Genomic DNA, 12793 nt, shown 5'->3' on the forward strand with positions numbered 1-12793 from the left:
CTCTTGAACAGACCTTGCCAAAGCTGCCTTTTCCCAACACCTGCAACAACGTGAAGTTGGAGATTCCCAGCTTTAGACACTGCTCTTTTTTAGACTGCCCTCGTTCTCCTCTAATACTTAGTGTCCGGGACTGAGCGTCCAAACCCGCAAGACCCTGAGAAGTGAATAAAGGTGAATTATTTATATCTATTACTTGTTTTAATTTGCCTCATGCTTTATTATATTCAATAAACACAAACGAGTCAACCTAGAGTGATCAATTCGGGTTGTTCATGCTTGGTCTCAAAAATAAAATTTGAAAAATGTCTTTCATATATATCCGGGTTGATTTCTAGTAGCCAATGCAGCACATAAAGCAGCACCAATTAGTTTGAAAACAAAGAGTGCGTAATATATGAGCAGCGCCAGGGAAATTATGTTAAGACATGCCTCTTTGACGACAACAATAAATCACACTTGATAACTTCAATACTCTCCCCCACAAATTGTGTCTAAAATAACTATATGTACTCCCTTTTATCCATAATGCATATGGAAAAAACTACCAGTGCTTTTGACATCAAAAGGAGAGTTAATGCCGCCCCAATCTTTTAATACTATTTATTCTCTTAACACTTTTGTGCTACTTCCCTTAATTTCTATGTCTACTTCCTAAAGTTTTGCTTGCCATCAGCCAAGTGAAAGCTATGTCAATCATGCAAATTAAACCGGGAGGGATTTAACCCTTTAGCTGCCTACTCTACCAAATGGTTGACCATATTTCGACTGTTTTAAATAATGACTGTTAAAGTCTTTTAAAGATTTATATTATAAATTTGTTATAGATTATATGTTATGTCATGTTATGTTATAAATTATGGTTTACACTACACACCAAAAAACAAACAAACATAATCCTGTTGCACTACTACACTTGATTTTGGTTTTATTGTAAAAAAAAATTAAATAATAATATATATATAAGAAAACATGTTAAAAGAAAATCTGAAATATTTCATGGCATACTTCATAAAATAAAAATTTAGTATTGAAAAATGTTTTTTTCTTTTTAAATAAACTGGTCTTACACTTAATATTTTCCGATTTTTCATAGTACATGTATTAATTCTGGTACTTTTACCCTAAACTGACACATCAATAATTTGTTAGAGGTTGATATTTTTAGAAATTATTGGATGTGTTGAAAAAATGCATTGAGTGTGTTAACTACCGACGATAGGACTTAAGAAATCCAATCCAATTTTTTTTTTTTGTGGTGGGGTAGTTAAAGAGTTAAACAGATCATATATATATGTACTACACTTTCTAAAAGACTGTGCACATGTTATTAACATACCACGGAGTTGCGTTTGGTCAGTCCTCCCGGCTGAAGGCCCATTTCTGCCAGTTTATTGGCCAGTTCAACATTGTTGACTCCACAGTTTGGTGCAACATTTCCCTTACAGCGGATATGGACATTCATTTTACAAACTACAGGCATAAAAAAGCAGAACACATGAAATAAGCATCACAAAACAGCATGAATACAAACAATAAATGTATTTATGATGACAGAAAGAGAGAAGAGTACTTTTGCAGTGCAATCCTTGACGTACGATGCCCCACAGCAAAGAGCCGCAGTGGTCACAGAAGGTAGGAACTTTATAATTGTGGATGCTGAATTTATGGGGAACGTTTATACTGAAACCCTGATTTGTACTCTGTAACAAAAAATAATAATTACAAATGCATATAAAAAGGAATTGGTTAACTGACCAACTGGTTTTTCGTATTTATTAGATCACTGCCAGAGCTTAATTTGCATGCATATGATGCAATAATTGTGCATTTGTTTCTCTGTAATTCTACAAACAAAAGGCACCTCTAAAAATGTCCGCAGATATTGGATATGATCAGGAGTGTCCAAACTCGGTACTGGAGGGCTGATATCCTGCATATTTTAGTTCCAACCACAATTAAACACACATGAACCAGCCAATTAAGCTCTTCTTGGTATACTAGAAACTTCCAGGGAGGTGTGTTTAAGTTGGAGCTAAACTATGCAGGACGCCGGCCCTCCAGGACCAAGTTTGGACACCCCTTGACATGATAAAAACAGTATGTGAAAATAGTGTATGCTACCTGCTCCTTGGCAGGTTTCTTCATGCGTGGACAAACTGTAACCACAAATTGATGGCATCGCTTGTGTACAACACAGGTGCAAACTAACCCATATGCAAACACACACAAACACACACAGAGAGGTGATGCATTAAAACCAATTTAAAAGATTTAATTCAGTAATAGAGAGACAGAGCGTATGCTTACCTTGACATTGGTAGCCCTGTTTTCCAAAAACACCCCTGTTATGAGAAGAAAACACACACACACGCATAAATAACAACAAAAAAAGCTTGTGCATTAAAAAAATCCCCTACATAGGGCACTCTTATATAGTAAACCTTTTTATGCAATGTGCAAATTATATATTATGAATAAAAAAAGTCTGTTCTACATAAAAAAAAGAATAGTTTTCATTAGTTGTAGCTCATTTACAAAGGAATGAAATCTACCTGACATTACACAATGACTCAAATATTACCAATAGCTCATCTGCAGGAATCTGCAACTGCAGGTTGTTTCATGTAAAATAAAATAGCCATCATTCATAACATTACATGCATCATTTTATTTGCTTGCTTGTGAAAAATATTCAGCAAATTTGATTACACATTCAGATACCTATAAAATCATTTATTCAGACATTTATTTGTTTTTTTTTTGTGTTTAAATACATTGTGCAGAATTCCACAGAAAATTTTCAGTTTTTAATTGAGCTATTGTTAAATTGCTCATGGTAACCTTATATCAACTGAATTTGAATTAGGGCTGCACGATATTGGAAAATCTGACATTGCGATATTTTGTTTTTCTGCTATATATTTGTTGTGATATGAATACAATTTTATCAGATGGCTTCAATAGCTCTATTTTGGGATAAAATCATTAATGCAGTGTAGATCATGTATACAAATAATAAACAAATTACAAGAGAGAACAATAGAGCAAAAACTTAAGTAAAATAAACAGTGCTTTAAGGTTTACTGGAGAGTCAAACAGTAATTCAGTAAAATTATTCTGCTTTAAAGGGGTGGTTGACTACGATATCATATTTTAAACTTTAGTTGTTGTGTAATGTAGCTGTGTGAACATAAACAACATCTCTGAATGTAAGACACTCAAAGGTCAATGCAAAGCGAGACATTGGTTTTTACAGATTTAGCTTAGCAAAGCCTACAGCAAATTAAGTTTGGGGACTACAAAAAAAATATATCTGTGCTAGTGAGATCACAAGGGCTTCAGGTTACGCACATTCACCCCGCGCAGCAAAGGGGTGTGGCCAGAGGCGCTGTAATGTAACAGCAGTGAAAGCTAAAATGCCATCCAAACACTGCTATTTCCACAGAGCTTGTTCTGTTTTTGTATTGGGGCTTCCAAAGGACATGACACAAAGAGAGAAGTGCTTACCATTTAATATAAATTGTGTTCCAGAGAAATATAATAATGATATAGCTCTAGCATTTGACAAAGGAGAGCTTCTAGAATCTCTCCCAGTTTAGTGCTGGATTCGGCTAAAAACTCCTCCAAGAAGGAGCAGCTCCAACAATAATAGACGAAACTGTGGATTGTGAGCCTCAACCTGTAAGTATTTTTATTTGTTAAAATTGATCTATGACATTCGTAATTTCTAGCATTAACGGTATGTTGTAGCAAGGACATAAACAAGTATCAAGCTAAACAATTTAGCTACAAATTCATATTTATTCGTCAAACCCCTGTAAACACCCACAATCTTCAGCAGCACTACAGTGTCTCTCTTTGTGGCTGCTTTCCACATCTCAAATAACAAACTTGAAAAAGATATGTTATCGTTTCATATTACTAACACATGCTTATAACCCGAATACACATGAAAGACTCTTGTAAGATTTTATTTTATAGAGCAGGCATGAGGTTCAGCTGTGTCCCTCTATCCTTTTCTGTCTGATATATGCTTAAACTGATACAGCTGACAACGGATTGACAGCATTTACACAGCGCAAAACACATGCGTGCAGGAGCATGATGCTTTTCCTGCTGACGTGAAGCCGATCCGCGAATCACAGCACATTATGTTAGCTGACCAATCAGAACGATCAGAGGGTAGGTCTTTCGGAGAAACTAGTAAATATGATGCCGTTTTCATGTTAGCTGAGTAGCAGTATATAAACAAAGAAAGATATATGAACAAATAATGTGATTTTTTTTACAAATGAAGCATGAGCACACAACCAAGCCTTAAAAATACACTCTGGACCACCCCTTTAATGTTACAAATATTGTATGCTATTGTGCCTGAATGCTTTACACTCTCATGAAATGCCTTTAAAGCACATGCAAATGATAAAGTTTCACTCTGTTATGGTCATACTTTGCAAAGACTCCTAAAATCTCATGTATTCTCAACTGTTGATCAAATATAAATCAAGCACATCCTGTGATGTGACTATAAAGACACACACACATTGCAATATCGATGCTAAAACAATATATTGTGCAGCCCTAATATGAATAACAATTTTTTGTTGTTGTGTTTGTGGACTAACTATTTATTATCATCATCATAATCATTATTTCTTATGCATTTTTTCCACACACTTTTAGTCATGTTTTTATTTTCAATTAAAAAAAATGTGCATGAATGTGTTAAAAGTGCACTACCATATGAACTCTTTGCAGTGGAAACAGAATGTTGGTTGCTTTAAGAAAGTTGACATGAATTTGTGCCCGTTGACTTGGTGAATTTTTCTTCTGACTGCCTGTTGCCGTTTTCGATTAAACTCTTTGTACGGCCGCGCGTTTCCTCCAGCATCCTCTAAACACAGAGATACGCAACAAGTTTTATTAATTCATGATGCATGACCATACAGCATGTAGGCATTTCCTGTAATACTATTTTGACGGTGAGGGGGAAGAGTGCTAGATCGTGAGTCTTTGTTCACTGCTCTTATTAAGTCTTGTCAATTCTTTGCAGGCTAAACCACAGGCCTTTAAAATAAGCTAGTTTCACAACCCCAGCATAGGGGGTGTGAGATTCACACATAGAAACACTTCATGTCAAAGATGATCTTAGAGATGACTACAGTATGTGAAGCTGGTTTTGTGCATCATAGTGGACCACTCACATGTGTTGGCATGTCTGGTAGTCTAACATTTAATTAACTATTATCTCGACATCAAAATAGGATTCATATTTCTTTATTTTTTTATTCTTTATATATTTTATAACATTCTTGTTGAGATTTTGGTTATTAATTAGCTATAAATCAGATGATTTGTGTTTTTGATATGGCTAATATGATATGATATGCTTACTGTCCAAATAAAGCTAAACTGGTCACACTTTACAATAAGGTTTCATTAGTTAATGTATTTACTGACAAACTAATAATAAAACTAATAATACTTGTATAGCATTTATTATTTATAGATCAACATTTACTAGCGCATTATTAAAATCCAAATTCATGCTTGCTGTCATTAGTTTGATTTTATTTTGACTTACTTTACATTAACTACCATTGACAAATGTGAATGTATACTGTAATAAATGCATTCTACATTGTTTGTTTATGTTAGTAAATACATTGACTTACATTAACTAATACAACCTTATTGTAAAGTGTTACCGCTAAACTGATAGTCAAATCTCTGCTTTAAAAATAACACTTTACAAAAGACAAATTTGTGCTTAAAGACATTTTAAAAAAAGGAAAGCTAAAAGAAATGAAAGGAGTAACTTACCATCTATAAATGAGCCTGTGAGAGTAACCAGGATGTAAACCTTACCCTCAGGTTCAAGATCAACCTGCATCACAAAATCAAAAACGGACAAAAATGTCTTTATTTCATTAGATCTTACCTTGTAATATAATAAAGAACTTGTTAAATAACTTATTCATATGTTATATATTTCAATACCTTTGAGATAATATGACAATATGATATTAATATGTGAGGAGAAAAGAGTAAGTTAAACCGTGTTATTTAGATTTAGATTCTTTAAAGAGACTTCCACAATATGCATTATGTGATTGGTTATTGACAGACCTGATGGCTATGCCTGCAGTTAATGAGCAAGTATGGAGTTTCTATAGCATTCAGGGTTGTAGAGTACAACATAAGAGTTACAAAATAAGAGTTTTTCATTCAAAATAATTGTATTTCATCTTAATAATAACATTTTAGATGAATAGTAATTCAAGTCAAAGTCAGCTTTATTGTCAATTCAACCACATGCACAGAACATACAGAGAATCGAAATTTGCGTTACTCTCAGACCCTAGGCGCCTTACATATAATATCAATACAAAAAGTAGAATTTTAAAAAGAAATTATATTAAATACAAATTACACATATAATATAATCTTAAAATACAAGTAAAAATGAATTGAAACACATTTTAAACTAATTCATTCATTTTTCTTCGGTTTAGTCTGATTTATCAGAGGCTGCCACAGCGGAATGAACCGCAAATTATTCCAGGATATGTTTTATGCAGTGGATGCCCTTCCAGCAACAACCCAGAACTAGCAACACCCATGCACTCTAACATTCACACACATTCATACACCACAGGCAATTTAGTTTATTCAATTCACCTGTAGTGCATGTTTTTGGACTGTGGGGGAAACTGGAGCACCAGGTGGAAACCCACGTGAACAGTGGTAGAACATGCAAAACCCACACAGAAATGCTAACTGGCCTAGCTGGGACTCAAACCACAAACCTTCTTGCTGTGAGGCGCAGTGCTAATCACTGAGCCTCCGTGCCACCCCACCATTTTAAATTGCCAATGTTATTACTTTGAATTTTAATGTCAAATGTAATTCAAACAACGATGGACTGTACTGTAACTTGCAATTTATTCTGATTCTATCTCTTTTAAAAACATGCATGCTGTTCAGTTCACAAGCTGCAGATGGGCTGATTAGGAAGGGAAGTAAAAAATAAACAAAAAACACTTTTAAATATTCAATTCTTAAATTGCATTTCAAATTGCAATGTTGTTTATAGTAACCATTATAGTAGGAATACCACAGATGTCAGTGGCACCCAAATATTTGTATTCCAACATTCTACATATCATTTCTCACAAAATTCTTCTGTGTTCAACAGAAGCAAGCAAATCATACAGGTTTAGAACAAGAGTAGGGTGAGTACATGGTGAGTCAATTATCAATTTTGTGTAAACTATCCCTTAAGGGACATTTCAAACCAACAACAAACAGCAAATAATGACAAAAACTGAATTTGATGTCAAATTACATAACATGCATCTGAGCTTTAAAAAGGTTGTGCTTGAACACACCGCTAAAACAGCAAGCCAGTGGCCAACTAGAAAATATGGTCAATATCAGCAGTTATCAGCAGTTTGTGTTCAGAAATGGAAACTGAATCTACAGTTTGACTGTATATAAGTTGTAAACAAAACAGCTTGCATTGCATTTTAAATATAAGATGATTATTTTATACCATAAAGCTAATTTTGTTAGGAAATAGATCTGCTAAATAGAACAGTCAAACAAAGTTCCCTCAGAAAAAAAACGCATTGCAAAAACAAAGATGGTCAACAGTGAGCTTGGTGTGGTGAGAGCCTTAATATATGCTAATGCTACTCCTGCATAACCAAGCATACAAAAAAGACAGGAATAAAAAACAGATCCTGAACTGTGCTGAAGGACTAACCAATAATGAACCTTGTTAAATGTTATTAAATGTTAAGCAAGCTGCAGAAACCAACATTATTATTGTATATATTGTACACATTATACCAATATTAAACCAATATCTACGTATTGACATTAATTTAACTTTTAAATTAACTTTCCAGATAAGTAATGGCAATCTTTTTTAATTTTCCTATTTAGGAGAACATGCATACACTAAAATTAACTTCTTTGACAAATTCAACCAATCAGGCAAATACTGTTTTGTTGTCCAAATACACCTTTGCATCATCGAAAATGTCAGGCAGAACTGAAATATTAGAGCTAGACTTCTCTAGGAAATGAAAAGATATTCACAAAATGACAAACACAGAAATGGAAAGAGAAAAGAGGTAAATGGGGGTGTTTCTGGGCCAGTGGTAAGCTCTAAATTGTAGGAAACCAATTTTGTGGCCGTGTGAAGACCTGCTTATGATATAGAACTAAACCTGTCAAATCAACGTTCATCTATGTAAAACTGAATTAAACTTATATCTTATTTATTTAAATTAGATTTTATGTCATTTGAACTGCATCTCTCCTTAACATTTATTTATCTGTAAAAGCAGCTTGCTTTATTAACTTCCAAGTGAGTTCACTTGAATATTTTTTCCACCACAGACATACTTCCTTTTATTTGGTCAGAACTGAAAATAGAAATATATACTGCCTCCTACACAGACAGTGAATCTTGAATGCATGCAGCTCCCATTTTATAAACACTTTTGATGCTGTATTTCACTGACTTTAAAAAACAGCATAACAGAAACTGCTGGATTCCTAGAGGCAGTTACCATGTTGTGAAACGTATACACACAGTGTGTGTCTGTGTGTATGTGTGTGGTGTTTTGAACTGCAAGTTTCTCTACATACCATCTGTCCCGAAAGCCTGAGGCTGAACAGAGACACAAGTACACACACACACACACACTCACAGAATAGGCGAAACTTGGCACAGAGCACCCACAGCCCAGACAGGATGAAAGTGGAGTATCATTCATTAGTAGTTATGTGACCTGCAGCTGCTGAAGCAATAAAAATGAGAATGTATCTCTGAGGTCAACTGATAAACATTAAACACTCAAAAGCAACTGGGGCCCGTTTCAGAAAGGAGGTTAAGTGAAAACTCAGAGTATTTTAATCCTGAAATGAGAGAAACTCTGGGTTTTCCGTTTTAAAATGGCAGGTTTGTCGAACTCAAGAAATCAGGGTAAGTCAAGCCTGTTTCTGAAAGAGAGGTAACTTTAACTCGGAGTCAGTTACCGTGGTAACTTACTCTGTGAACCTAACCTGGTCAGGAGCAGGTTTTATTCTCTAAACTCTGAGTTTCTGTCGGTCTCCTCCTCTTTTTTTAAAGACGAAGTGGTATTTCTCGTCTTAGCCTTACGTTTCCACCCACTAATTTTAATGCTCATTTTGGATAAGCACATAATATTGATGGAAACGTCATGATGCATACAACTTTTGAAAAATACTAAAAAACATGCGCATAACTGAGTAGGATAAACTTTTATTTGATAAGTGCATAAACTGCAATGGAAACACTTTTACTGAACAAATTCCAGTATGTGCATTAAAAAAGGTTTGTTATACAAGATGATGATGAAAATGTGTGTGAATAGACAAACCAGCTGGTTGAGCACACTGCAGAACATCGGAAATGTTGTTTGGTCATTCTAAAACGCCTTAACCATTTCAGTATTAATATTTATTATTAATTATCTCCAGAGTGTCAAGAGCGTCTGTTCTCCGCGTCTCATGGCTTCAAACGCCCCCACGTGTTCATTGTGTGTACATTTATTAAATAAATAAAAGATTGACGCAGCTCAGTGAATTCTGTTTTTACTGTTGATATTTGGCGCCAGTTAATCAGGAAGTGACGATTTTGTTCTCTTTGATTCAGTTGATGGAAACTCTGCTTTATTCGCACATCTTTTATGCGATATTCCAGTTTTGCACATAAATGTAATTAATATTTTTGAATGAAAAGCTATTGCCTACATTTCTGTCACACAAAGAACAAAGTCACGTACGAGAATGGCTTGTCCTTTTTTAATAAATAATTATCTTAAATTCACTGACCTTCGACATGTACTAACTAGATTAATGGGATTATTATTCTTTCTAAAACAATTTTTTAGTACTGCTTACATTCTAAATGTCATATCAACCTTTATCACTTGATCAATAATAGAGGCAGACAAGTGCACTTTTAAATCTATTAAAACTGATCAACATGTATAAAAGTGGGAACGTGTGTGAAAAATTATGAACTTCACACATTACATTACTTATTTTATTATACTTAAATATTTAAATACTTTAGATGTAAAATTACGCATTAACTTGCTGTTTTCCCACGCTAACTGTATGTTTCACTGATGCAGTGGTGTTGCTATTTTAAATATATGGTCATATTTGCTATAACTTTGCATGAGCACATCAAGTTCAACTGGAGAAAGAAATGCTGATCTCTTTTTTTCAGATGTTGCCGTGGTGACACGTAATATCTGCACTCCATTGATAATGCCTTTTTATAGTCACGGTGTGAACGCTTAACTCTGAGTTGGTCTACTCAAAGTTGATTGACCTAACTCAGATCCGCTATTCTGAAACCAAAAACTCTGAGTTTTTAATCTCTCTGTAAATCAACTCAGAGTTCAAGTTTAAACTCTGAGTTCGTTGAACCTCCTTACTGAAACAGGCCCCTGATCAGGCACGACTGTTTACATATTTGAGGTCGGTAAAAAACAAAGGTCTTCTCTGCCAACCAAGATAGCATTTTCTAGTAAAAATACAATAATACCATTCATTCATTCATTCATTTTGTTTTCAGCTTAGTTGCTTTATTAATCTGGAGTTGCCACAGTGTAATGAACCGCCAACCTATCCAGCACATGTATTTGTTGCCCTGCAACCCACCACTGGGAAACATCCATAGACACCCATTCACACACATACACCACGGACAATTCAGCCTACCCAATTCACCTATGCCACATGTCTTTGAACACCCTTTTAGCACGCAAGGGAAAACCATACAAACACAGGGAGAACATGCAAACTCCACACAGAAACGCCAAGTGACCCAATCGAGGCTCAAACCAGCATCCTTCTTGCTGTGAGGCGATTATGCTACCCACTGCACCACCGTGGCACCCAAAATACACTAATATTATGACAAATTCAAATAATTGATTTTTAAAAAAAATTTGTATCACTATTATAGCAATATATTTTAAAATGTTAATCAAACCTTTGAAAATGGAAATATTGCAAACAAAAAATAAATAAATAAAAGTCTGTTATTTATGATCAGTTTGTAACTTTATTTTTGTATTCTTACTGAACTCGAACTTTGACTGGCAGTGTACACTTATTTGTGTCAAACCTATTTAGATCTTCTTAAATACATACAGCTGTCAGACTCATGTATAAACACATACAGCTATAGATGGAAAAATGAGAGACAACTTTCAGATCAGTTTTGCTGGATTTTTCTTTTATTCACCTAAAATAAAATATGCTTTTCTTGCATAAATAAAGTGCTATGTTTAGCCATTTATACTTATTTCTGATAACATAATAGGTTTCGACTTCAGAAGAGTAAAGAAATCTCAACTTGTTGGAATAACTTAGATTTCCAATGACAAAAACAAAAACCTTTGTTAATCTGACCATTTAAGATCCAAGTAAATATTTTTATTTGAAATTTAGAACAATTTGTTTATATATATATATATATATATATATATATATATATATATATATATATATATATATATATATATATATATATATATATATATATATATATATATATATATATATATATATATATATATATATATTTCAGAATTTCAGAAATTGTAATTTACTAAGTTGTTTTAAAAATGTGTTCTTTCACTTTCCCTTGAGTAAATCTTTAGTGCTGTATTTGTACTTTTATTCTAACTATTTTCCTTTAACCTGCAGTCACTATTTTATTTTTCTTGTTTATGGGGATAGGCTATAATCAGAATAGATCAGTGGAATAATCAGTCCTGTGGTTCTTGTCCAATCAAATCAAACATAGAAACTAAATCGCATCATACTAAACAACCTCAAAACATTGATGCTTTATAAATCCAGCAAACCGTTTGGAGGCATTAAAAGTGTCCAAGATGATGTCCACAATCTTTACATGCAATGACTGAGAGACTGTATATGCACGTCACTGATGAGAAGATGACTGATGCTCACTTTATAATGACAGAAATCGCAAAATGGCACAACAGATATCCACAACAGATACTTTTACTGTACTTGTATTACATGTTTGGGCAAGTAATCGTACTTTTACTTGAGAATGATTTTTCAGTATTCTTTGCACCACTGTTAAGCATAAATCTAACAAATCCAGTAAACATTTCAGTAATTTCAGTAAACATAACATGGCTGTAATAGCCCTATGATTTTAATGCATTTGATTTTTACTTTAGCAAAACCTTAATTTATAATTTCAATAGATAATTGTCAATCATCAATGTATGATCATCAATATTAAACATTTCCTTCATACATGTACTCACCGGCCACTTTATTAGTACACCTGTCTAACTGCTCGGTAACGCAAATTTCTAACCAGCCAATCATATGGCAGCAAGAATGGCTCACCAAACAATAGATGATTGGAAAAATTTTGCCTGGTCTGATGAGTCTCGATTTCTGCTGCGACATTCGGATGATGGGCTCAGAATTTGGCATCAACAACATGAAAGCATGGGTCCTTCCTGCCTTGTATCAACAGTTCAAGCTATTTGTGGTGGTGTAATGGTGTGGGAGATATTTTCTTGGCACACTTTGGGCCCATTAGTACCAATTGAGCATCATATCAACGCCACAGCCTACCTGAGTATTGTTGCTGACCATTGTCTATCCCTTTAATACCACAGCATACCAATCTTCCACATGTTATAAAGCGCAAATCATCTCAGACTGGTTTCTTGAACATGACAATGAGTTC

General features: G+C 34.2%; 1 protein-coding gene across 1 annotated transcript in view; it reads right to left on the minus strand.

The window, feature by feature from the left end:
- Positions 1-12793, minus strand: part of prkcha (protein kinase C, eta, a) — a 33142-nt gene that overhangs the window by 14181 nt on the left and 6168 nt on the right. The window contains exons 2-8 of the mRNA XM_056471114.1: positions 5824-5887; positions 4741-4894; positions 2308-2342; positions 2122-2204; positions 1571-1700; positions 1337-1470; positions 14-154 (exon numbers count right to left, since the gene is read on the minus strand). Coding sequence (XP_056327089.1) covers positions 14-154; positions 1337-1470; positions 1571-1700; positions 2122-2204; positions 2308-2342; positions 4741-4894; positions 5824-5887 — 741 coding nt within the window. The remainder of the gene's footprint in view (positions 1-13; positions 155-1336; positions 1471-1570; positions 1701-2121; positions 2205-2307; positions 2343-4740; positions 4895-5823; positions 5888-12793) is intronic.

The sequence above is a fragment of the Danio aesculapii genome, chromosome 13, assembly GCF_903798145.1.
Source record: "Danio aesculapii chromosome 13, fDanAes4.1, whole genome shotgun sequence".
Taxonomy (NCBI): domain Eukaryota; kingdom Metazoa; phylum Chordata; class Actinopteri; order Cypriniformes; family Danionidae; genus Danio; species Danio aesculapii.